Here is a 24667-nt window from a genome sequence, read left to right on the forward strand (position 1 = left end):
TGGAGACAGCCACATTTAAACCCACATGCTTCTTTAGGTATGTGGATGACACCTTCGTGATCTGGCCACATGGGATGGACAGGCTCAATGAGTTTCTTGAACATCTTAACTCATGCCACCCTAATATCAAGTTCACCATGGAACTGGAGAAGAATGGCCAGCTGCCATTTCTGGATGTACTAGTCCAGAGGAAAGCAGATGGATCAATTGGCCACAGTGTGTACCGAAAACCAACACACACTGATTTATATCTGCAGGCCAGCAGCTGTCACCACCCTGCACAGAAGAATGGGGTACTGAAGACTTTGGTCCACAGAGCACGTGCCCTGTCAGACCAAGAGAATCCACCTATAGAGATAGAACGTCTCAAAACGGTTTTCTCCAAGAATGGATACACGGACAGACAAATTGAGAGGGCACTCCTACCAGCCACTATACCACAGGTTCCTGAAGAAGACCAAGATGAAACAAATAAGGCGGCATATCTGCCCTATGCTGGCTCTATTTCTGCCAAAATCAGTAGGATCCTCCGTAAACACAATATCAAGTGTGTTTTCTGTCCATCCAACAAGATCGGGGGACTGCTGGGGAGTGTCAAAGACGACCTGGGGTTACGAAAACCAGGGATTTACAATATACCTTGCCAATGTGGCATGTCCTACATTGGCCAGACAAGAACTGTGGAGATCAGGTGCAAAGAACATCAGAGGCACACTAGATTAAGACAGGTGACTAAGTCAGCCATTGCTGAACACTGTCTAGAACTAGATCATGCCATGAAGTATGAGGACACCAAGATTCTAGCACAAACACCCAGATTTTGGGACAGTGTTATAAGAGAATCGATAGAAATTTAAATGGCTGACGATCTTATGAACCGTGACACAGGGTACCAGCTAAGCAGAGCCTGGGATCCGGCTCTGGAATTGTTAAAGGAGTAACGGGGCCAGCTGCAACACTACACAAACAGAAGAACCAGAGACATGGAGATGGAAAACGAGCCTCTGACGGACTGCCAGGCGCACCAGACCGAAGATGGAACACCCAGAAGTGGGACTGGTGGTCGCGGACCGCAGAGGGAACATACAGAGTCTCAGGTTGCACCTGATGAAGGTCACGAGCTACGTGACCGAAATATCGTGCAAGTACGACGCTGATATCCGGTAGAACACACGACAACCCAAGATGTCAAAATCAATATCGATCGTAGTCTGCGTTTTCTTTTCTATTTGTTACTGTTTTAACATGTAATGGTATTCCAGACAGTATTATCAGTTGTAATGGGATATTATGGACCAGTAACAGTGTTCCTCTGCTAATCCGATCTCTTTTGGGTTCCGACCACGCTCCTGGTCCAGTACGGGTCGGATTAGTGAGGTTCCACTGTACATTCACGTATGAAAGTCGTTACTAACGGTCCATATGAGTTTGAGAGTAACAGAAACATTCACAAGTAAAACACTAGGCGGAAAAATAATGTGCATTACCCTTTAACGAATCCATCGTTGGCACAGATAGACGTGAAAACTCTTTGACAACGTACCCACGGACAAACAATGTCTGAACGTATAGCAGAAAATCTTTCAAAATGAATCAAAAGACGTTTCTGCGTGACAAATCCATCTGTCCCACAGAGGAATTCTTGAAAAGAAATAGTAAGTACAGGGTTATTACAAATGATTGAAGCGATTTCACGGCTCTACAACAACTTTATTATTTGAGGTATTTTCACAATGCTTTGCACACACATACAAAAACCCAAAAAGTTTGTTTAGGCATTCACAAATGTTCGATATGTGCCCCTTTAGTGATTCAGCAGACATCAAGCCGATAATCGAGTTCCTCCCACACTCGGCGCAGCATGTCCCCATCAATGAGTTCGAAAGCATCGTTGATGCGAGCTCGCAGTTCTGGCACGTTTCTTGGTACAGGAGGTTTAAACACTGAATCTTTCACATAACCCCACAGAAAGAAATCGCATGGGGTTAAGTCGGGAGAGCGTGGAGGCCATGACATGAATTGTTGATCATGATCTCCACCACGACCGATCCATCGGTTTTCCAGTCTCCTGTTTAAGAAATGCTTCTGCTTTAGCCTTTTCCGTAAGATTTTCCAAACCGTCGGATGTGGTACGTTTAGCTCCCTGCTTGCTTTATTCGTCGACTTCCGCGGGCTACGCGTGAAACTTGCCCGCACGCGTTCAACCGTTTCTTCGCTCACTGCAGGTGGACCCGTTGATTTCCCCTTACAGAGGCACCCAGAAGCTTTAAACTGCGCATACCATCGCCGAATGGAGTTAGCAGTTGGTGGATCTTTGTTGAACTTCGTCCTGAAGTGTCGTTGCACTGTTATGACTGACTGATGTGAGTGCATTTCAAGCACGACATACGCTTTCTCGGCTCCTGTCGCCATTTTGTCTCACTGCGCTCTCGAGCGCTCTGGCGGCAGAAACCTGAAGTCCGGCTTCAGCCGAACAAAACTTTATGAGTTTTTCTACGTATCTGTAGTGTGTCGTGACCATATGTCAATGAATGGAGCTACAGTGAATTTATAAAATCGCTTCAGTCATTTGTAATAGCCCTGTAATTTTTAGAGAGTAGACTTTTTATGTGTTCTAGATTTTTTCCTGTTGACGTGTTCCACATCGTAACGTTTATCGTGAATACACTGATGAGCCAAAACATTAAGATGATCTACTCAAAAGCGTGTTGGTCCACCTCTGGAACGCAATTCAGCAGTGATTCTGCGTGTCATGGATTCTACAAGTACTTGACAGAGGTTCGTGGCATCAGGTGCCTACGCACAGGTCACACACTCCCCGCAATTTACGGGTAGTCGGTTTGTGCGCGCGGAGATGGCGGCCGATAGCGTCCCAGGTGTGTTTCATCGGTTTCAGATAAGCCGAATTTGGTGGCCAAGACATCAACGTGAGTTCACTATCGTGCTTCTCAAACCACTGCAGCACGATTATGATCTTGTGACACGGACAGTTATTCTGATGGAAGATGCTACCGCTGTTGAGAAAGACATCGAGCATAAATCTTGAATAATGTTCACGTAGTCCACAGCTATCATGGTGCTTTCGGTTACTATCGCAGGTCCCACGGAAGGCAGGTGAATGTCCTCCGTAACATAATACTGCTCCCACCTGCCAGCGTCTTTGGCGCGCTGCACGTTTCGATCAGTCGTTCACGTGGATCGTGAAGTATCTGGACACGACCACCGACCTGGTTTAACAATAAACGGGGTGCATCCGACCAGGCGACACGGTTCCATTGGTCCGCAGTCCAATCTCGATGATTCCGTGCCTACTGTAATTGTAAATGACGATGTTGTTCGCTCAGCACGGGAACAGGTGCGGTCCTCTGCTGTGGAACACCGTGTTCAACACTGCGAGCTGGACGGTGTGTTCCAAAACACTTGTGCCTGCGCCGGCACTCTACTCTGACGTCAGATCTGCCACAGGTCACCGCCTATCTTGCTTTAGAGAGCGGGCAAGCTTCCGAGCCCTATGTTTTGTGATGAGGTATGGATGCCCAACTTCTTTAGTGGTTTCGGCATTCTTCAACTACTTTCCATAGATGCTGAAGAGAGTAGCATTCGAACAGCCGACCACCTTCGCCGTTTCCGAGATGCTCGCTCCCAGGCACTGGGCCACAACAATCCGGCTGTGCTCAAAGTCGCCAAAGTCTGCGAATCTTCGCATTTGCGCCACTTACCGCCGCTAGAATTACTCCCCGTTCGTCTCTGCTCCGCCCATACACTTCTCTTATCGAGCCGCGTGCTCTCGGCGCCACCGTGCAGCATACAGCTTCAGTGGTCATAATGTTTTGACTCGTCAGTGTATGTTCTGTGGAATAAGTAACCGAGTTCCGCCTCTCTGCTGGGTTGGCAGGAGGAGCCGCCCAGCGATGAGGAGGACCAACACAGCAAGGTGGAACAGCCGCCGCCGCCGCCAACACACGCCAAGTACCGCGTCAACCCGGCAGACGCGCCCATTACGCCGCCGATGACGCCCCCGCGCCACGGAGCCGCTTCCTGCAAGACAGCCGCAGCGGCCGCCTCTGCCTGTGCCCCACCGCCCCCGCCGCCTCTCACGCCGCAGCCGCAGCCGCAGCAGGAGCGAGGCACGCACTACTCGATTGCCGTGACGCTGCCGCTGCCGCCGCCGCCGCCGCCGCCGCCGCCGCCGTCAGCGCCACCGCCACCCCCTGCGCCGGCGGACGAGCACGCGCGTACTGTGCACATGTTGCTGACGGTTCCTCCGCCGCCCCCGCCAGCGCAGCCGCCGCCGCCGCCACCACCAAAGCCGCCGCCGCCGCCGCCGCCTACGACTGGCGGCAGACAACTGAACCGGCTGCCGCCGCCGCCGGCCGTGCGCTACGGCCCGCCCACCGTCCTGCCGCCTCGCGAGATGACAGCCAGCGCCCACCCTCCCTCGCTGGAGGACCGGCAGCAGCAGCGCACTGGCGCCACCGAACGGCCACTGGCCGCCAACGCACCGACTCCGTATCCCCCACCGCCTCCCAACTGCAAAGACAATGCACTCCCGACTCACAGCGGAAACGTCCGGGAGCGGAGTCCACCGCGCGAGAAGCAAAGTGCTGCACCTCCCAGTTTACCGTACAACTTTCAAGTTGACTTCTCAGTCCCACCTCCACCAATATCTCAGACACCTAGCATACCCTCAAACATACTATCACTTCTCGGACATGCTGCATTTGAGCATACTACAAATGGCTTCCTACTAAATGTTCCTCCATCAAATGTTTCTCAACCTCACATGTCCCATCCCCGAGAACATACACAAACTGTTCCACCGACTTACCCGAATGAAGTCCAAGTGTCGCAGCTGCGCACCGTGACTCCATTTAACTCGACTCCGGCTGCTGTGTCACAGCCCTTTATGCCGGTGCATCATTTTCCTCCATCTCACACTGTGTCTCCAGCTAACAATAACCACTCCCTCATGCCTCTGCACCATTTGACCCAACCGCAGGTGCCAAGACACGAGGCACCACCTCATGTGTCCCAGCATCGTATGCCTACACATCACAGTTCTCATTCCCACATACCTACCCACCGTCCTTACCCACCTATGACCCCACTTCCCCACATGCCCCTAACTGATGTGCCACCCACCCATGGAAAATCGCCCCACAGGGCACAGCAACATCGACCACATTCACGAAGAATGACCGAACATTCCACTGCTCACTGTAGACCGCAGCCTTATGTCACAGAGTCGTATAAGAATGCTTCTTTGGACACACCGTTTGCAAATCGTGGAGGCACACATCACGCCTCTCGTGAAGCATTTAGGGACGAGTACAATCCGTGCTACAGAAGGGATGATCGTGAAGCCTCTAGCTTGGCCAATGGCCTGCCCAATTTTCTGAACTTCTGGGTACCTCCACCATTGCAGACTCCACGCTTACGGCCACCACCTTTACCACCGCCTCTGCCACCATCTCTACAGTCACCACAGCAGCATATGGAATCGTCAAACCAGACGCTGTTGTCGCACCTACTGGCTATGCCGACACCACCTCCGGACCAGCATGACAAGACTCTGTCTCCTGTTACAGGGAATCTGTATTCAAGTCATCCTCACGGTTACCATGAGCAGTACTGGAACCAGCAAAGCAAATCATCTCCACCTATAGGTAAGTGGCCTTTATTCAGAGGAGGATATAACTTATTAATGAAAGTTGTCATTCCACTTTGGCCATACCAGAAGCCTTCGTTGTTATACATCAAGATTGCAGTTTCAACATTTTGTCCTCACCACATCATCATGTGTTCTGGAATGAATAAGTCCCTATGTATATAAACACATCAAAAAAAGTTTTGCATCACCTCGGTTCCGAGAGTTCCGGAACCTGTACAGATAACTGGAATAGAGGTCAACACAAACATCATTTCCGCCCTTTTTATTGCTCATGAAAACCACACATTGCATGTTGTACCACCATACAGCGAGACCTTCAGAGGTGGTGGCCCAGATTGCTGTACACATCGGTACCTCTAATACCCAGTAGCACGTCCTCTTGCATTGATGAGTGCCTGTATTCGTCGTGGCATACTATCCACAGGTTCATCAAGGCACTGTTGGTCCAGATTGTTCCGCTCCTTAACGGCGATTCGGCGCATATCCCTCAGAGTGGTTGGTGGGTCAGGTCGTCCATGAACAGCCCTTTTCAATCTATCCTACGTATGTTCGATAGGGTTCATGTCTGGCCACTCTAGTCGAGAGATGTCGTTATCCTGAAGAAAGTCACTCACAAGATGTGAACGATGGCAGCGCGAATTGTCGTCCATGAAGACGAATGCCTCGCCAATGTGCTGCCGATATGGCTGTACTATCGGTCGCAGGATGGCGTTCACGTATCGCACAGCCGTTAGGGCGCATTCCATGACCACCAACGGCGTACGTCGGCCCCATGTAATGCTACCCCAAAACAGCAGGGAAACTCCACCTTGCTGCACTCGCTGGACAGTGTGTCTAAGGCGTTCAGCCTGACCGGGTTACCTCCAGACACGTCTCCGACGATTGTATGGTTGAGAACGTGATGCCAATCCTGAGCGGTCCAGTCGGCATGTTGTTGGGCCCATCTGTACCGCGCTGCATGGTGTCGTGATTGCATAGATGGACCTCGCCATGGACGTCGGGAGTGAACTTGCGCATCACGTAGCCTATTGCGCACAGTTTGAGTTGTAACACGACGTCCTGTGGCTGAACGAAAAGGATTATTCAACATTGTGGCGTTGCTGTCAGGGTTCCTCCGAGCCATAATCCGTAGGTAGCGGTCATCCGCTATAGCAGTAGCCCTTTGGCTGACTGAACGAGGCATGTCATGGACAGTTCCTGTCTCTCTGTGTCTCCTCCATGTCCGAACAACATCGCTTTGGTTCACTCCGAGACGCCTGGACACTTCCCTTGTTGGGAGCCCTTCCTGGCACAAAGTAACAATGCGGACGCGATCGAACTGGGGTATTGACCGTCTGGGCTTGGTTGAACTGCAGACAACATGAACCGTGCACCTCCTTGTGGAACTGATCGGCTGTCGGAGCCCCTTCATCTAACAGGCGCTGGCATGCATGGTTGTTTAAATCTTTGGGCGGATTTAGTGGCATTTCTGAACAGTCAAAGGGACTGCTCTGTGGTACAATATCTACAGTCAGCGTCTATCTTCAGGAGTTCTGGGAACCGGGGTGATGCAAAACTTTTTTTGATATATATATGAAGTTCACAAATTAAATAAGGATGTAGAATTACTTACGTGGGCAAATGGCCGCCATTGATATTGATGCAGCGCTGTGTTCGATTTAGCAGCTCTGCCGGAGGAATAGCAGCTATTACATTTTCAGGGGTCTTCCAGTGTGTGAAGATTATCTGAGGATCCCTGACCCTTCAATTTACCCCACAGATATAAATCACAGGGAAAGAGATGAGACTAGCGAGGTGTCTAGGAGGTTATTCTGCCTACGCTAACTGTTCTCTCCTCGTCATCCACCTCACACACTTGTGACAAGGTTGTCAAGGTTGTATGTGCTGTTGCTCTGTCTTGCTGAAAATATCCATACATTCGTTGATCATCTGTGAGTTGATTCACGTACAGATTTAAACACTTTCTGAACGTACTGGTTAGGATAAAGAATTTGGTGAAAGAATCGTTTCACGGTGCGGACACCAGACATTGTGCACTCTACACCAATCTTGAGATTATTCAACGATTCTCCAAAGTACTGATGGAAATAGTCTGATGGATAATGGCCCATGTTCTGTGGGTTTACATACGAACAAGTCCTCAAATGAAGAAATGAAAAACAGAGGATCCAAAAGTAGTGATTCCAGTTCACTCAGAAACCAAATTCCCACTTGCACAGATAAACGGCGTCGAAGATTTCGTCGGACTTTGTTCCAGGTCATCTTTCTCCCTAGTAATGATTTTGGGTGATCGAACAAATATGGTGCAAGAAAGTGAAACAAAAAGTGCAGCCACCAGTGAGAACTGGTGCTAATTAGCTAATGACTGGCATGTCTTGAGGTTGGTCTCAGGGTGAGGGTAAAACAACGATAAAATAATAAAACAAAACCTTACACAACTATAATTGTCATACAGCATAAACGAAAATGTAGTTGCGCATAAGCAGCAGAATAAGTAACCTATAAAAACCTAATGATAAATAAAATGAGTTAATATCAAAGACAAGTGACGCTATGGGTGGGAAATTTGTGGATTAATCTCCTAACAGCTGTAGTGAACTCAATAGCATATTAGTAGGGAACTTGTCAGTAAAAACAATGTACGAAGCGCATCATGGAACTGGTGTAAGTGAAGAGACAATTCTCAATCATTGGCGGATATTAAGTGTCGGAAAGTGACTATAGAGAAAGGGAAGTATGGGCACCATTGTACTACAGTAAAACGACGAGTACCGAGAGATTTGCAGGTCGCAAGTACCACTCGTAATAGAATTCTACCTAGCAGGCTGCATACCATTTGTATGATACCGTAAGTTTAAAACACGCCGCTGAACGGGTGTAGAGAGTTCAATAGCGTGGTAACAGGAATACGGCCGAGCAAACACGAGATGAACCAAGCGGTGAGAAGCAATAACTGGAGTAAATGGAGAAACAGTTCTCGTTGTTAGTCAGTAGCTACAACGACGAGTAAAAAATAACTATAGTAGAAAGGAAACGTGGTCATCATTGCGTACTTTTGTTACTGTGGAGTAAATACTTCAGGAAATTTTAGTATGGTAGTTAGCTGAAAGGTGCGGGTAGTGTGTCCTATAATTATTGCCTGCCTTTTGGAGGGATTAATCTTAAGTAGCCATTGGTTAGACCAGGAGGTAAAGTGGCTGAGGTAGATTTGGAGGGACCGTTGGGATTTCTGAAGCGTAGGACAGAAGGCGAGGGAAGCAGGTGGAGGGAAGGTGGAGGGAAGGAGGTGGATGGGAGGACGTCGTTTGGACATTTCAACTGTCACATTCATAATTCTCATTTGAAGCTCTATATCATTCACCAAGAAATACCGGATTGAGTAGATATAATATTTCTCTATAAACAATTAAAAACCAGCATTTGCTAATAAAATTTAAATAACGAAACAGAAATTCGTTTTTGTTGAAAATGCGTTTTTTTACCTCAAATACTTTCCCAAAAGCTCTGAAAACGCAATTAAAAGTAAGTTCACTTCCATATCCTGCTTGCTACCATCACCAGCAGAGTGCTGCACTGTAAAAGTAAATGCATCGTGTTATGCGCTAGAAACATTATACAAAAAAAAAAAAAAAAAAAAAAAACTGTAACCAACTACAGCACCACAAAGACACACAACACAATCGTCTTGTTAGGCAAAGAAAGAAAGAATAAGAACATGTATCCTACAGCTTGCAAACACACAACCTGAAATACGGTAATAGCGTGAGTTATGACATTTCCGAAGACAATGAGTCGCTATCTCACATTGCAAGACGTCTCACACTTTGCAAGAACAAATTAAATATTGATGCATCTGACGTATCTGTCTGACACATTAATATACATGTTTATCGTAAGATAAAATCGCTACGAAAATTCGACTTTCTCCACTTTTCAGACACAAAGAGCTATCATTATACGCCTAACATAAGACTTTATATGGACACCCTCCATTGCTCAAATACTAAACAAATGCCACTCCACGTATTAAAGTGATGCTATTCTCTATACCGTATGAATATTTAGATGTTGTCGTGTTCCGAAATTTAGTGGGCCACTGGAAATGACGTTAGAGATTATACTGGTCCATGAAACTACCTCAACTGGAATATTCGCTTAATATCAAGGCCTCAACCACATCATCTGTATTAGGACTTCCAATAAGAGTAGTTCAAACAAACTAGCTGCAAATTTTACGAGGTTTGATATCTAATCATTGTAGTGTAACAGCATGACATTGTCAGTTTGCAGAGACGAAGATATTGGACGTCGTAGTACATGGAAAAAAAGAGAAGAAATAATGTGATTAAGCAGCAAAAGCGGTGAGGCATTACCAGTAATTGCCGAAGTGATATAATTATACTGGATAATGATAGAAGCTGAAGGAATGAATTAAAATACGTGCCAGAGCCAGGACTTGAACCCAGGTCTCCTGCTTACTAGGCTGATGTACTATACATTACATCACTGCAGCGTTGTGGTAGCCAGCGCTGCCTGGCCAGATAGAATCCGGCCTGCCGCCGCGACGGACGGGGCAGCGGGTTGCCGGGCCCGACAGCGGCCAGGGACGACACACAGGCAACGGCCGCAGTGACTCTTGCTGCGTCAGTTGTGTTACGCTGTGGAAGGGGCCGAACCCCATTATTGAGCTTGCATGCGTAGCGCGATTGTCTTGGCGTTAGACGATTTGGAAGCTTCACGCTTCTTTGTGCGAGTACTTTTTTTTTTTTTTTTTTTTTAAGGGCAGAAATGAGTAGTTCGGACGAGGAAGAACTCCTCCTCGCATTAGCGATACGAAATGGCACCAAGAAGAGGAGATGTTGGGTGCACGACATTAATAGCAAGAGAGAAAGCTTAGGAGAATACCACCGTCTGTGTATTGAACTAGAGTCTGACGAAGATAGGTTCTTCAAGTATTTTCGTATGTCGCGAGAATGTTTCGAGGAACTGCATCTCCTGATAGAAGGGAGCACCGAGAAGTGCACAACGAATTGGAGAAAGCCAATCGATACAAGGCAAAGACTAGCCATTTATTTGAGCTAAGTTTACCATTTGTGGCCTCTTTGTGCTTCATACAGAAGTCATATAAATTATTCCATTTCAGTTTTGCTGTATCGTATGAAAGGTTCGGCGGAAAAAAGTTCTATCCCACAATGTTATTAGGAATGGAGTGATAAATTGATCTGCAGTGTTTACGATTACAGCAAACGACAGTTAACATCTAGTTCCGTATGTCCCACTAGCCTGAACTTTCTACTAAATAGATTGTTTTGTTTCATTGTATTCATAACATTGTCACTGAATTTAAACAAACATATCTTTGGTCGTTAACTTGTCCATTCGTTCTACCAGCATAATTTATTTTAACCTTTTCCAGATATTTGGCTACAGGCGACAGTCAGCAGACCATAGCTTTTTCTTTTCGGTTAGGATGTTCAACGGTCTCAGAAATTGTGAAAGAAGTGTGCCAGGCAATATGGACTGTTCTACAGCCCAAGTATTTGCCTACTCCTACAGCAGAGATGTGGAAGAAATCTGAAGAAGGATTTCTAGAACTTTGGGGGTTTCCGAACTGCCTTGGAAGCATAGACGGAAAGCATATCAGGTTAAAATGCCCGAAGGATAGTGGATCCCAGTACTTCTGTTAAAAACAATTCTTTTCGCTAGCTCTCCTGGCGATCGTTGATCCATACTACCGAGTTTACAGTAGTTGACATTGTAAGTTATGGGCGTCACAGTGACAACACTATTTTTGAGAATTCAGCTTTCTATCAAGAGTATATCGAGGGCAAAAGTATTCTGCCTCCAAAGCCACTACCGGGTACAGACATCCCTGTTCCTCGTGTTTTCGTTGGTGATGAAGGTTTTGCACTTCAGATTTATTTGCTGAGACCATATCCAAAACCTGCAGTAATCAACAATGCAAAGAAGAATCAAATCAATGCCTGGCTTAGCCGATCACGTCGTGAAGTGCAAAATGCCTTTAGTATGTTGGCAATGAAACGGCGCATATTTTTAAGAGCCATAGAACCCGATGTTGAAACTGCAGAACATATTGTTAAAGCGGCTTGCTGTTTACACAATTACGTTATATCAAGTAATAACAAAGAATACCCACCTTCTGAAAGTGAAGAAGAGTGCAAGCCAATACGTGCATTCGTAGATACTGGATCAACTAATCGAAGGTTACCTATTGCTGCAATTCAAGTTCGTGAACATTTTGCTGATTATTTCAACAGAAGATAAATATATTGTTGTGCGATTACCTTTGAATACCTACCAAGTGTTTCGACAAGTTTGTCAACACAACGCATTTGTGACAAAAGCAATGAAGTTATGATAAACTGCGAAAGGGCTAAATATGTGAGAACAGAAAGACTAGCAGATTCTTTAGAAAAGTTCAATGTTTTGTGTATTCCATTTGCTACAGCAATTGGTTTACAAAATATTAAGATTATTTGTATACAAGTATAAATTACACGAGTACAGAACTTTTACATGTGAAAAATCTGATGTGCTCAAAGTTGTGTGAGGGTGATCTTATCAGGATTCATGCCCTGACCTACATTGTCAGTTGATGTGCCAGTATTTGCACCACCAAATGCAGCGGGTTCACGGAAATCAACGTGGGCCGAGTCTACTGAAAGACTTTGAGAGACATGTGTTGGCTGTTGCTCATCTAATTCCGCGAGCTCAGCCTCCGCAAATAACTGTGCCAGTTGAACTTTAAGCTTAGCTTGTGATGTAACTGTAAGACGTTAGTATGTTTTTGCATAGCTTTAAAATAAATGATCAACTTCGTCATGCTTATCCTTATACTGATGTTTCTTTTGCAAGAAACTAATTATACACTCGACATCAGCACTTCGTCCCTGCTTTCTCATTTTTTTAGCAGTTGGCTTTTTTCGTGCTGAAGATGGTTCCAAAACCTCTGTGCACCGCTCCTGAGATTCTCCTTCATACTCATGTGTTAGCAACTCTGGCTGAGGAAAAATTGTGGGATCTGATGAGTGTTCAGCTGACTGTGAACTTGTCACTTGTGACGGCCTCTCTTCAGCAAGGAATATTTGATGTTGTTGGTCGTGCTTCCAGAGCACAGTCCATGAACCTCATGTGTTCACTCCACGGCCATGATCTGTACCGTTACGAGCTCTGCCCAGTGGTGCCTTTTACCATCTTCTTGTGTTTGACGTAGGCATCTCTCAAGTTCCTCCACTTCGTTTTCAAGGTCTCGGCTGCAAATGAACAAATGTACCGGTAATGTATTCTTGTAGATGTATAAAGAAAATAATGACTGTGGCAGATGTCTGAAATGGAAACAATCACATTCAAAGAGATCTCTAATGTTAATATCTTATGAAAATGCTTCTTATGATAAGCTACTGTTCCCATTCAAATATGAAATTCTCTTTCTGTATATGTTCGTCTAGTATTGAGTATTCGTCCTGTGACAGTTTTCAGTTAGTCTAGCCAGTAATTATTTTCTTTGTCATCAAAGATTTTTTTCCGCATATTTGGCAAGTTGACAAAACCAGAACGGTAGTGAAACTTCCTGGCAGATTAAAACTGTGTGCCCGACCGAGACTCGAACTCGGGACCTTTGCCTTTCGCGGGCATGTGCTCTACCAACTGAGCTACCGAAGCACGACTCACGCCCGGTACTCACAGCTTTACTTCTGCCAGTACCTCGTCTCCTACCTTCCAAAACTTTACAGAAGCTCTCCTTTCTTTCAGGAGCGCTAGTTCTGCTAGGTTCGCAGGAGAGCTTCTGTAAAGTTTTGGAAGGTAGGAGACGAGGTACTGCCAGAAGTAAAGCTGTGAGTACCGGGCGTGAGTCGTGCTTCGGTAGCTCAGTTGGTAGAGCACTTGCCCGCGAAAGGCAAAGGTCCCGAGTTCGAGTCTCGGTCGGGCACACAGTTTTAATCTGTCAGGAAGTTTCATATCAGCGCACACTCCGCTGCAGAGTGAAAATCTCATTCTGGCGGAACGGTAGTATTTACATCTGAAGTAGAACATTCTACCATTTTTTGGAAGTAAAACAAATGGGTATTAATATATCGAACTATATAAGCATTTGTATGATCCATGTGAACCCTTAACAAGCTGAGCCTGTCATAGCCATGGAGACATACACTGTAGTATCTCATAACGCAATTAACTGCAGAACAAGACATGTCGCATTTTCAATAAAGGGCAGTTGCGTGGTTACTACAATATCACATTTGGGTAACAAAATACCTTTTAAGGAAAGATAACCAAGACACCTCTGTGACGCTACAAACAATATCCTATTTCTGTGTAATTTAGTCGATAAATTCTTAAGTGACTGTAAATGTTAAACAAACAACAATGTTTCGGATCATTGGCAAATTTATTCTCATAATATCGGAAATATTACTTTAATTTGTATCGTGGAGGAGTTGCGTGGAATAGCATCTTGTGTTGTTAGCGTTAAAAACAAGCATGGGAATAACACACGACCTCAAAATATACGACGTGGGGAGAGACAATGAATTTTCGTTTAAATGGAACACTATTATCATACATCAAGACCGATTTTAACAAAGGTCACGGTTCTTTTCTCTTTCCACATTCTATGTGTAGTTTTCCATTATGATGGCATCGTTGCTTACATACTTCCAGCTCCTTTAAGTTATAATATACACTAGATAAATTCCAGTACTTAATAATATACTTTACTACATTTTTGCTTTTGTGGAACTTAAAATTTTTCTAAAATATTTACCATTTTGATCCAGTTTAGCAGCTATATCCCTCCAAGCGGGAGACCAAGAGATGAATACACTAAGCAGATTCAGAAGGATGTAGGTTGCAGTAGGTCCTGGGAGATGAAGAAGCTTACACAGGATAGAGTAGCATGGAGAGCTGCATCAAACCAGTCTCAGGACTGAAGACGACAACAACAACAACAACATCCCTCCAAGCATCAGCCTTCTTCAGAATGTTCTTGTAATCAGGATCGCGTGTATCATACAAAAAGTTGTATTCTCTCACCTGCTCTATAAGTCTTCCTGTGTCCATGATGCGTGCACTACGAGCTGCAAGACAAAAACTGGCGCACGCCGCCGCTTCCAGTGTGACAACAGAGCAGTTGAATGCGCCAACAGAGCTGCCGCTTCGGTTTGCTGCGAATCTGTAATGTGTGACAACCCGGCGGCGGCCGGTTGCCGTTGCGTCAGAGCCGCACTGTGTGTGACCGCCGCCATACAGTAACGAGCGATTCAACAGTGCGGTCTGCCTTCTGCGGTTCAAGGCCACAGGTGGGACGGCCAGGCCGGATTCTGTCTGGCCAGGCCGTAAGTCCGATGTCCTCCCTAACACAAACTTCCGTTCAGTCTTTCACCCAATTTTCCCCTTCTCACATCGTCACTGTTGCCGAGGCTCGGGTGGGGGATGCTTCGTTCAAAACTTTCAGAAGTGCAGCTGGAGGCGAAGGACCCTTCCCTCCCCTCCCCTGCGCTGTCATGATTCCTGGAATGTCCTTGGAAACAAGAAAGTGGTGATACTGAAGTCAGCGAATTATTGGCACTTGCAATTGCGTCATTTTGTGGAAGCTAAAAGTGCAGCTGTAATACTGGCCCAAAGGTCAACAGTTGAAGGTTGGCTCGTACCTGCAGTGCCCCACTACTAATGTAGCTAGCGACGTTCACATACGCTGTATGTAATAAGTACAGTAAATTTGACTGCCTTTCCATGAATGAGTAAGGGCTCATTAACTGTAATCACTACATGTAACTATAAAGTAGAGCATTTTAAGAATGGAGCACTTTAAGAATAGAATATGTATACATCATTATTTACCTATTACTAACCACCTGTAGCAAAAATAAATCGCCACTTGTAGGTTGTAGATGGTTTAGTATCTGCAGTAATAAATAGTGAACTACCTGGTAATACAAGTGGCTAACCACCTAGAACTGAATATGCTTCAGCACTCATAACTGTAGATACAGTACCTAAAAAACTGTAGATACCTGTAACTATAGATGATCGATCAATTTACTAAAAATCTGTGTCGTAAAAGAACTAGCTTTATGTAAAAGATGAACCAAACAGTAGAAGGTTGACTAATTGTAGCTGTGAATAGCTAGGTAACAGCGTACGTCCAAGTTGTAGTGTGTAAAATACTGCTAAGGTTTTGGTGGTTATAAATAACAAATTAATGACCGTCTGAGTACAGCGATTTACTGCAAATTATTGAAACTAACGCCCCCTTGCCAATCGACTGACTACAGCAAACAAGTAGCTGCAGTAGCGACTGCAACTTACCAATTTACAATGTTCTGCACATAAACATTAATAGGTTCATGTAATTAACCATCTACATCTAGGGAATCCAATTGTATATCAGAGGCTGGCTGTACAGCACTGCAATCGTAATAGACCAATAATAAGAAAAACGCGTTGGAGGCAAAGGGGAGGGGGAACTGAGGATGGGAGGGGGAAGATTGGTTCTGAATACAGAGAAAAGAGCGAAGAAACAGAGAAGCTAAACTATATACGTAAAACTGTATGAGCGAAACGGAAGATGTCAGTTGGGGAGGGGGGAGAGGTGTGATACGGCAGTAAACTGGATGGGAATGGGTCGGTGCTTGCCTGCTAGCATGCTGCTGACCTCATTACAGCCGTTTGGGGATCGGTTTGGAAATTTCCTATCCATAGCACCACTTGCCGAGACGAACGAACGCGCCAGCAGCAGCAGCAGTTGTCTGATACACAGTAACTTAGTCTAATTTCTGTTTTCTTTTTTCACGTGCTTCTGCAAAGAAGTGGTCTATAACTGTATATCTAACTGTGTAGACTAATGGTTAGAAGAATTACTCCTTTGTTTTTGCGTAAATCTTGGAGCATATCCTTGTGTAAGGCGGCTTCCTAGCGTAATTTTCCTGTCGCCAGAAGCTTCACGTCACGACACTGAGTTTAAATCTCGTGCTGGTGCACAGCATATAATTTACATCAGTGCTTTCTAGTTTGCATACTTATCTCGTGCAGTACTTTGGGTAAGCAGAGTTATTAGTAAAAGGTTACAGTAGATACGTCGACTTCAGTAGAGAAACTTATTTCTGTTTCAGTAGAGAAACTTATTTCTGTTTAACAGCTTGCAGTCTCAGGGTATAGTGAGAAATCTGCAGAGCAGTTTTTAGTGTTTCTTTATTCTCCTCGTTATATTTTACGTACATTCCAAACTCAGTGGCGCCATTTGAGATCTTGTATCTATTTTTTTACACACGATATGGCTAGAGACTGTGCTAGTTGTGAGCAGACACAAGGAGAATTAGCTGCTGTCCGTAAACAGCTGGAAATTGCGTTGGCCATCGCCGGCATGCTTCTGGCTGATGCTCAAAATTGCGGTGACATTGGGGGGCTGGGGACGAGACGTGCAACGCCTTTGGTGCTTTTGGTCCGTCCTCACTCGAGAGTGGGTGGCAGGTAGTGGAAGAGTGGGTGGCAGACAGTGGCGGGTTCGCGTATCACTGGGTGGAAGGCGAAAGAGGGGGCAGGTCGCGCGGTTGGTTCCCTACGCCTTAGCAACAGGTACGAGATGCTACCCCAGATCACGTAAGAAACAGATTGACCGTCCTTACGGCGGAACAGGCAACCGTAAAAACAGTTTTCCCGTCGGTCAACAGATGTCGCAAGCGACGCTACAATGCTAACTGACATGTCCATGTCGCGGAATTGGCAACGCTGTATCTTCGGTGACTTGAATGACACTGATTTGCGTTCGGCTAGAGCGCTGCGCGCGAAATGCTTTCGTCATACAGCTGACTGTAGACCATGATCGGCTATGGTTTTTCCCGAGTTTTCAATCGAAGAATGTAGATTAGCTCCTGTAATTCCACAAACCAAGTTTATTTCTACTGTAGGGATACTTCTTACAATCATATGCGAAATGAAAAGTAATTCACAATCTGCTCTCGCGCAGACATGTTACTATAAGCAGTGTTGTTTTCGAGTGAAAGCTGTGTGAGGATTATTAGCGCACAGATAAAAAAAAATTAAAATAGGCAGCGTCTATAGTTTGCATGCTATGCTCGTTCTCTTCTATCCTCCTCCATTCATTCCAGTATAAACGTTTGTTCACATGTATAAACGAATGGAACTGAACATTGACGAATTCTCTATTAATACTCATTTGCAGCAGTGTAAACGAGGTTTTACACTTGTTCACTTCGTTCGCTCTAGTATATACCAGGATTTAGAGGGACCAATGACCTAGCAGTTATATGACGGCTATTATACATTTATTTCACTGTTGCGATCTCAGTTCTAGAGCCATTTTCAAGTACCAAGGGAAAGGTCTTGTAAGGTAATGCTTCTTAAATTGTTTACCAAATGCTACCACACTATGATTTGCGTTTTGTTATCCATATCTTATATTGGTTTCAGCCAAAATTACGATAGTGAAGTGAATAAACATCTTAAAAAAAGTCCAAATCGCAGCAGAGATTTCATTTAAAAATTATATGATATGCTTCTTGTACAGGAAGGGCTGCCACGTTATATCAGAATATAAGATCGACAAAATTTAGATAGGATCGAATGTTTAGGGATCTTTATTAATTCTTACTCGTAACTAATTTATAGATTTACCTGAATTTAAAATCCACTCGCATAATCTTTCTTTGTTTTGGACGGGAATCTGAACATTTTCAGTTCAGGATTTGTCCGTCTACTCCTTTCACAGTTGATATACTCGCAGGCCCTCGGCATGACGACTCGATCCACTACCACCGGTATGTCAGAAACAGCTGTACTTCACAGACGCCAAATAGTGGAAAGCTGCACGCGTTCGGCCCATGTTGCCACATATTTCACAGAACGGAGTGCCATCTAGTGGTTGATTCCACAAGTAAGGGTGTGACGCTGCTGCCGCCTGGTGGCCGTTCCCTGACAAGGGTTGCCTGCTAGACCAAGCGATTGGGCAATCTGTTTCTTACGTGATCTGGGATACTACCCAGTGTTGATGATAACTCGGAGCCAGCACGGGATGCCTCTCCTGTTGGGCCAGCGGCCGACTTTTTTGCCGAGCCCGGACAAGTGCAAGGGTGGCGCTTTTTATTCGGAACTCCAATGTTAGGCGAGTGATGGAGACCCTCGGGGGAATAGCAGACAAGGTGGAAAAGGGTACCAGTGTGCACTCGGTATGTTTGCTGGGGGCCTCGTCCGTGATGTGGAGGAGGCCCTGCCGGCGGCTATCGAGCGCGCTGGGTGCACCGGCTTCATGTAGTGGCACATGACGGCACGAATGACGCCTGCCGCTTGGGTTCTGAGGCCATCCTTGGCTCCTTTCGGAGGATGGCTGATTTGGTGAAGGCGACTAGCATCGCACGTGGTCCTCTGGTTTGGAGCAGAGTGGAAGGTCTAAACCAGAGGCTCAGATTATTCTGCGACCTTATCGGATGCGAATTTGTCGACCTCTGCTGTCGAGTGCAGAATTTTAGGGTTCCCCTTAATACTACACTACATGCAGGAAGCGGTTACTAGGGTAGCGGGGTACGTGTGGCGTGCACAAGAAATCCTGCGAGACTCAGCTCGCTCTGTTCCTCTATGAGTTCCACAGAGCAGTACACAACGCCGCTCAGGTTGATGTAGTATTGCTTGACTTCTGGAAGGCATTTGACACCGTCCCGCACTGCAGTTTAGATAAACAAATGCGAGCTTATCGGAGCAGATTTGCGGCTGGATTCAAGACTTTCTTGCAGATAGAACTCGACACGTCGCTCTAACCGGAACAAAATCGACATATGTAAAGTTAATTTTGGAATGCACCAAGGAAGTGTGATAGGACCGTTACTGTTTACAATGTGTATAAACGATCTAGTAGGAAGCGTCGGATGCTGTTTAAGGCTGTTCGCAGATGATGCGATTGTCTACAACGAAGTAGAAACGCCAGAAGATAGTAAGAATTTGCAGAACAACCTGCAGAGGATTGATTACCGTGGCAGGCTCTGGCAGTTGCGCCTGAACGTAAATAAATATAACATATTGCACATACGTAGGAAAATAAATCCACTTCTGTACAGCTACACTGTTGATGACAAACTGCTAGAAACAGTGTCTACCGTAAAATATCTAGGATTAACTATCCAGAGCGACCTTAAGTGGAATGACCGCGTGAAACAAATAGTGGGAAAAGCAGATGCCAGATTCAGATTCATAGGAAGAAACTGAAAAAAAAGTAACTCATTCACGAAGGAAGTGGCTTAAAGGAACTTGTTCGACCGATTCTTGAGTATTGTTCATCTATCTGGGATCGCTACCAGGCAGAACTCAAAAAATGGTTCAAATGGCTCTGAGCACTATGCGACTTAACTTCTGAGGTCATCAGTCGCCTAGAACTTAGAACTAATTGAACCTAACTAACCTAAGGACATCACACACATCCATTCCCGAGGCAGGATTCGAACCTGAGACCGTAGCGGTCGCTCAGTTCCAGACTGTAGTGCCTAGAACCGCACGGCCACTCCAGCCGGCACAGGCAGGATTGATGGAGGAGATAGAGAAGATCCAATGAAGAGCGGCGTGTTTCGTCACGGGATCGTTTAGCTGGCGAGAGAGCGTTACGGAGATGCTAAACAAACTCCACTGGCAGACATTACAAGAGAGGCGTTGGGCATCACGGAGAGATTTTCTATTGAAATTTCGGGACAGCACGTTTCAGGAGGAGTCGGACAACATATTACTTCCCCCACATACATCTCACGTATTGACCACAAGGAGAAAATTGGAGAAATTAGAGCCAATACGTAGGATTACCAACAATCATTCTTCCCACACAGTATTTGCGATTGGAACAGGGTTGGAGGGACCAGATAGTGGTACCGGAAGTACTCTCCGCCACACACCATTAGATGGCTTGCAGAGTAGAATGTAGATGTAGATTTAATGGATGTAATCAAGTGCTGTAAGTAGAACCCTCTATCATTAATATAAATGATATTTAATCTATTACAAATAAGGACCTTCTTGTTCCAAATTTAGTTTTCAGTCAATTACTTTATTTCAGGTGGCTTAGTGGCTTCACATAGATAATGTTTTTATATCAAACTGTACCCATTTTTTTCACCACTGAAACTAAGGGAACTCAGCACCAGACCCAGATCAAATTGAAATTGTGACTGAAGAAATGGTCAATCTTACCAGCAATTAAATTCAGCAGGTGGATGTTGATTACATTCAACACTGCTGCATTCACACAATCGGAAGCTGGCAACTGTTGAGCTTATAGAAATACATGGCTTGAGCAAAACATTGAATACCCTGATTCATTAGACTCAGTTTGATCAAAAGTTCAGATGATGGTTGCAAACTTGACAGAAGGCCTCAGTTCGATTGAAAACAGGTACAAATTTTAGAAAAAAATAGACTCTAATGAAACATGTACTCCTGATACAAAAGAAGGAATAAAAAATTTATTAGCATGTTGCAAGGAAATTTTGTGTTAGAAGAAAAAGAATTCGACTTGTCAGACAATATTGTTAAATTTTATGAAGTCTTCTACGTCACAATAACTTCAGTTTACATTGTTGCAATGCATAATACTGTAGTGTAGTATAATCTGCTGTATCGTTGGACATTCTTCTTCTTAATTACATTGTTTTTGTTAGTCTCTGGCTCCAACTGAGCATAATTTCTATGTATTTATATGCAAAATTGGACCCTGACGTATGCAACTTTGACTTACATGGTTATTGCTTGGTCCCGCCTATTGCATACGTCCAGGATATTATTTTATATTGCCAAACACTCCATTTAAGATACCATACTGTACAAACTCTATGCTTTAAACAAGACAAGGGCAATGAATGAAGACTTTTGTAGACATTGTGTCAGCCATCCATATCATAAACAAGGGATTCCTCCCCTTTTAAACAGTGAGGCAGCATGTGTAGTGAAGGTCACTCACTGTGCAAGAAGTTCATTCGTAATATGATAATCTATGACATTTTTTGTTCAATTTAAAAATTATAACAAAGATCAGTGACAAATTATGTGTTTTAGCTAAATTATTCAACATATTTATTTACATAAAATATTACAGAACATGTATTTTTATGTGAACAGAATTTCATGTATGACTGAAGTATACTGTTTCCGTTTCAGGAATTTCTATCTTAAGTCACAGTTTTTTATCTATAAGCAAAAATAAACATTATATCTAAAAACAAAGATGCTGTAACTTACCAAACGAAAGCGTTGGTATGTTGATAGAGACAAAAAACACACAAACACACACACAAATTTCAAGCTTTCGCAACCCACGGTTGCTTCATCAGGAAAGAGGAAAGGAGAGGGAAAGACGAAAGGATGTGAGTTTTAAGGGAGAGGGTAAGGAGTCTGCACATGTACAGATGGATATGTGTGTGTGTGTGCAAGTGTATATCTGTCCCTTTTCCCCCCTAAGGTAAGTCTTTCCGCTCCCGGGATTGGAATGACTCCTTACCCTCTCCCTTAAAACCCACATCCTTTCGTCTTTCCCTCTCCATCCCTCTTTCCTGATGAAGCAACCGTGGGTTGCGAAAGCTTGAAATTTGTGTGTGTGTTTTTTTGTCTCTATCAACATACCAATGCTTTCGTTTGGTAAGTTACAGCATCTTTGTTTTTAGATATATTTTTCCCACGTGGATTGTTTCCCTCTATTATATTCAAAAATAAACATTTATTTACATAAAAATCTGTTCCCTAGTTGTTAACAAAGCCACCTTCCCTATTAACCTACTAGTATTAATAACAAATTCTAAACGAACATTATTAGAGCTGCCCAATGTATTTAACTTTAATTCATTAAATGTACTGATATCTTCCATGATGATGTGCCAATATTAACAGTTTTCGTACAGAAAAAAAAAAAAAAATATCTCAATGCAGTAGTGTCTGTGCAATAAACCTACTTAACATGCAATAAAGTGGCTAGTTGCATAAGAAGTGGAATTGTGCTCAGTTCCAGAGTACCAGCAGCCTCACCACACAGATGCTAAAAGAAGAACATTTGACACCGTGATGTCAAGATGGTCACAGGATGTGCCCCATCGGCTTGCCAGATACCATGTGCCAACCCAGCTACATCCTGACATGGACAACTCAGCAATGCAGATGGATGATAACTGCAGGTATAACTCGCCAGAATACACTACTTGCTTTGTTACCATATCCAATGCACAGAAGAAAGGGGGAAAAAAAAACAGTGCACTTCATTTTACTGTGGTTTTCCTATGTGACTAAATTGACAGATTCTAGCTGCCTTTATTATTTGGACCCAGTGCAAGGTTGCTGCTTGGGATTTCACTCTTCCAGTTTGAAGACTCAGTACATGTTCGTATAATTTGACTCAATATGGCTTCCAACAAACAAAGTGTTTCGTCCTCACAGATGATGAAGATGGTGTCTCTATAGCACATTGATTGTCATTGTTGAAAGATCTACTTAAAAAAGCAACACTTAACATGAAATGGACAATAACTATGGATTCTGGTATTATCTCAAGATCGTTATTAAGTCACTATTTATTGTGAGCACATCTATCTAATGTTTAGACTGTTAATAATTACCGTAAGTCATATTATCACAGGTATGTTGATTGCAATACTTCTGAAGCTCATCTAATTCTGTTGTAGTGTGCAGTTACACAGTCAATTTAGTCTTATCTGGCACACACATATTTATTTCTCATGATTATACAACTGTAATAGATGAACAGGAATCACAGTTGCAAGTGCTCATCACCAGGAAGACAAAATTATACCTTAAATAAATGTGTAAAAAATCAAGGGTTTTATGCCTATCAGTTGAATAAAATCATTTATGTTACAGAAGTTCTCCCAAAACAATGCCCAGTCCCCATCTCATATATATGACAAGGTATGGCCAAGTGTAGAGAGCCTCCAAAATGCTGAACTTGACTCTCTGTTGAGCTAACTTCTCAACACCTAAACCCAATAACTTAACTGAATCATAATATGTGTCAATATGACAACAGAAAGCAAATACAAAACAGGAATATTATGATGCTACTATAAATAGTGAGTCAACAAGCTTTTCAAAATATATGGTCTTCTGCTAGTCTCTCTAGTTCTATCAATTTCTTGAGTCTCATTATCATCATGTAACTGTGTACTTCAGGTTTACAACATATTACATTACATTTGAAGGAGATATCAAGGTGGTAAGGTAATAACCACAATTCTCTCTTCTAATCATCAATAATTTTATTACACGACAAACCTACAGGTCGAAGGCTAGGCCGGAACTGAGGTCCCGGAAGTATACAAAACAAAGATCAACTCGAAGACATAATACACATATGAAGTTCTGGCCTATCAATCCGTGGATCAACGCCACATAGCCCCCTGCCCCCCCTGCAGTATGGAATACGTACCCGAAGGTGGGGGCGGGGGGGGGGGGGGGGCGTTAGCGAGAGTTTAAGTGGGTTACAGTGAGTTCCTCCGCGTCTAACGGCATGGGCGTGGAGCAAATCCTGCAATGCTGATGCTGAAGTCTTGAAGTGACATTGGCAGTCGTAGTCATCGGCCAGTGCGGGAGCGCTGGTGTGGAAAGGTGTTGTCGGCAGGGAACCTAACGATCACCTTTCCACTTGGCCTAACATAAGCCACACGTAGAACTTCGAGAGATTTTGAAATGCTTCACTACACGTTGTGACACACCACCTAATGAGTCACACGAATTGTCACATGCAAGCAGCGCTAATAACCACCAATGTCATAAGGATGAATGTGGGTGGAGAGCTCGTAAGTGGCACCTGCTGATGGAGAGGTATGCTGAGCCGGTGGGGCGGGGAAACCGTAGCACGATGAGGGCGGTGTGCTGCAAGTAGAGGGTTGAGTGTCAGATGGTGATGCCTGAGTGGGCGTGGCAGGAACCTGTGGGCTGCACTGGTTAGAAGAGCAGCACGGTGTGCTGCCGCACGAAGATGGA

The 24667-nt window shown here is 44.5% G+C and overlaps 2 protein-coding genes across 3 annotated transcripts in view; both read left to right on the top strand.

Moving 5' to 3' along the window:
- The window catches only part of LOC124779529 (formin-like protein 14), a 189695-nt gene extending 185343 nt beyond the window's left edge, over window positions 1-4352 (top strand). Inside the window, exons 5-6 of the mRNA XM_047253717.1 lie at window positions 3896-4231; window positions 4281-4352. Of these exons, the coding sequence (XP_047109673.1) occupies window positions 3896-4231; window positions 4281-4352 (408 nt within the window). The remainder of the gene's footprint in view (window positions 1-3895; window positions 4232-4280) is intronic.
- Window positions 4353-4371: 19 nt separating this feature from the next.
- LOC124781892 overlaps window positions 4372-24667 on the top strand; it is a 163346-nt gene continuing 143050 nt past the window's right edge. For both annotated transcript variants that reach the window (XM_047253897.1, XM_047253898.1), the window contains exons 1-2: window positions 4372-5666; window positions 22677-22845. In XM_047253897.1, the coding sequence (XP_047109853.1) occupies window positions 4415-5666; window positions 22677-22845 (1421 nt within the window). In that variant the 5' untranslated portion in view covers window positions 4372-4414. The remainder of the gene's footprint in view (window positions 5667-22676; window positions 22846-24667) is intronic.

The sequence above is a fragment of the Schistocerca piceifrons genome, chromosome 1 (assembly GCF_021461385.2).
Source record: "Schistocerca piceifrons isolate TAMUIC-IGC-003096 chromosome 1, iqSchPice1.1, whole genome shotgun sequence".
In the NCBI taxonomy this organism is placed as follows: domain Eukaryota; kingdom Metazoa; phylum Arthropoda; class Insecta; order Orthoptera; family Acrididae; genus Schistocerca; species Schistocerca piceifrons.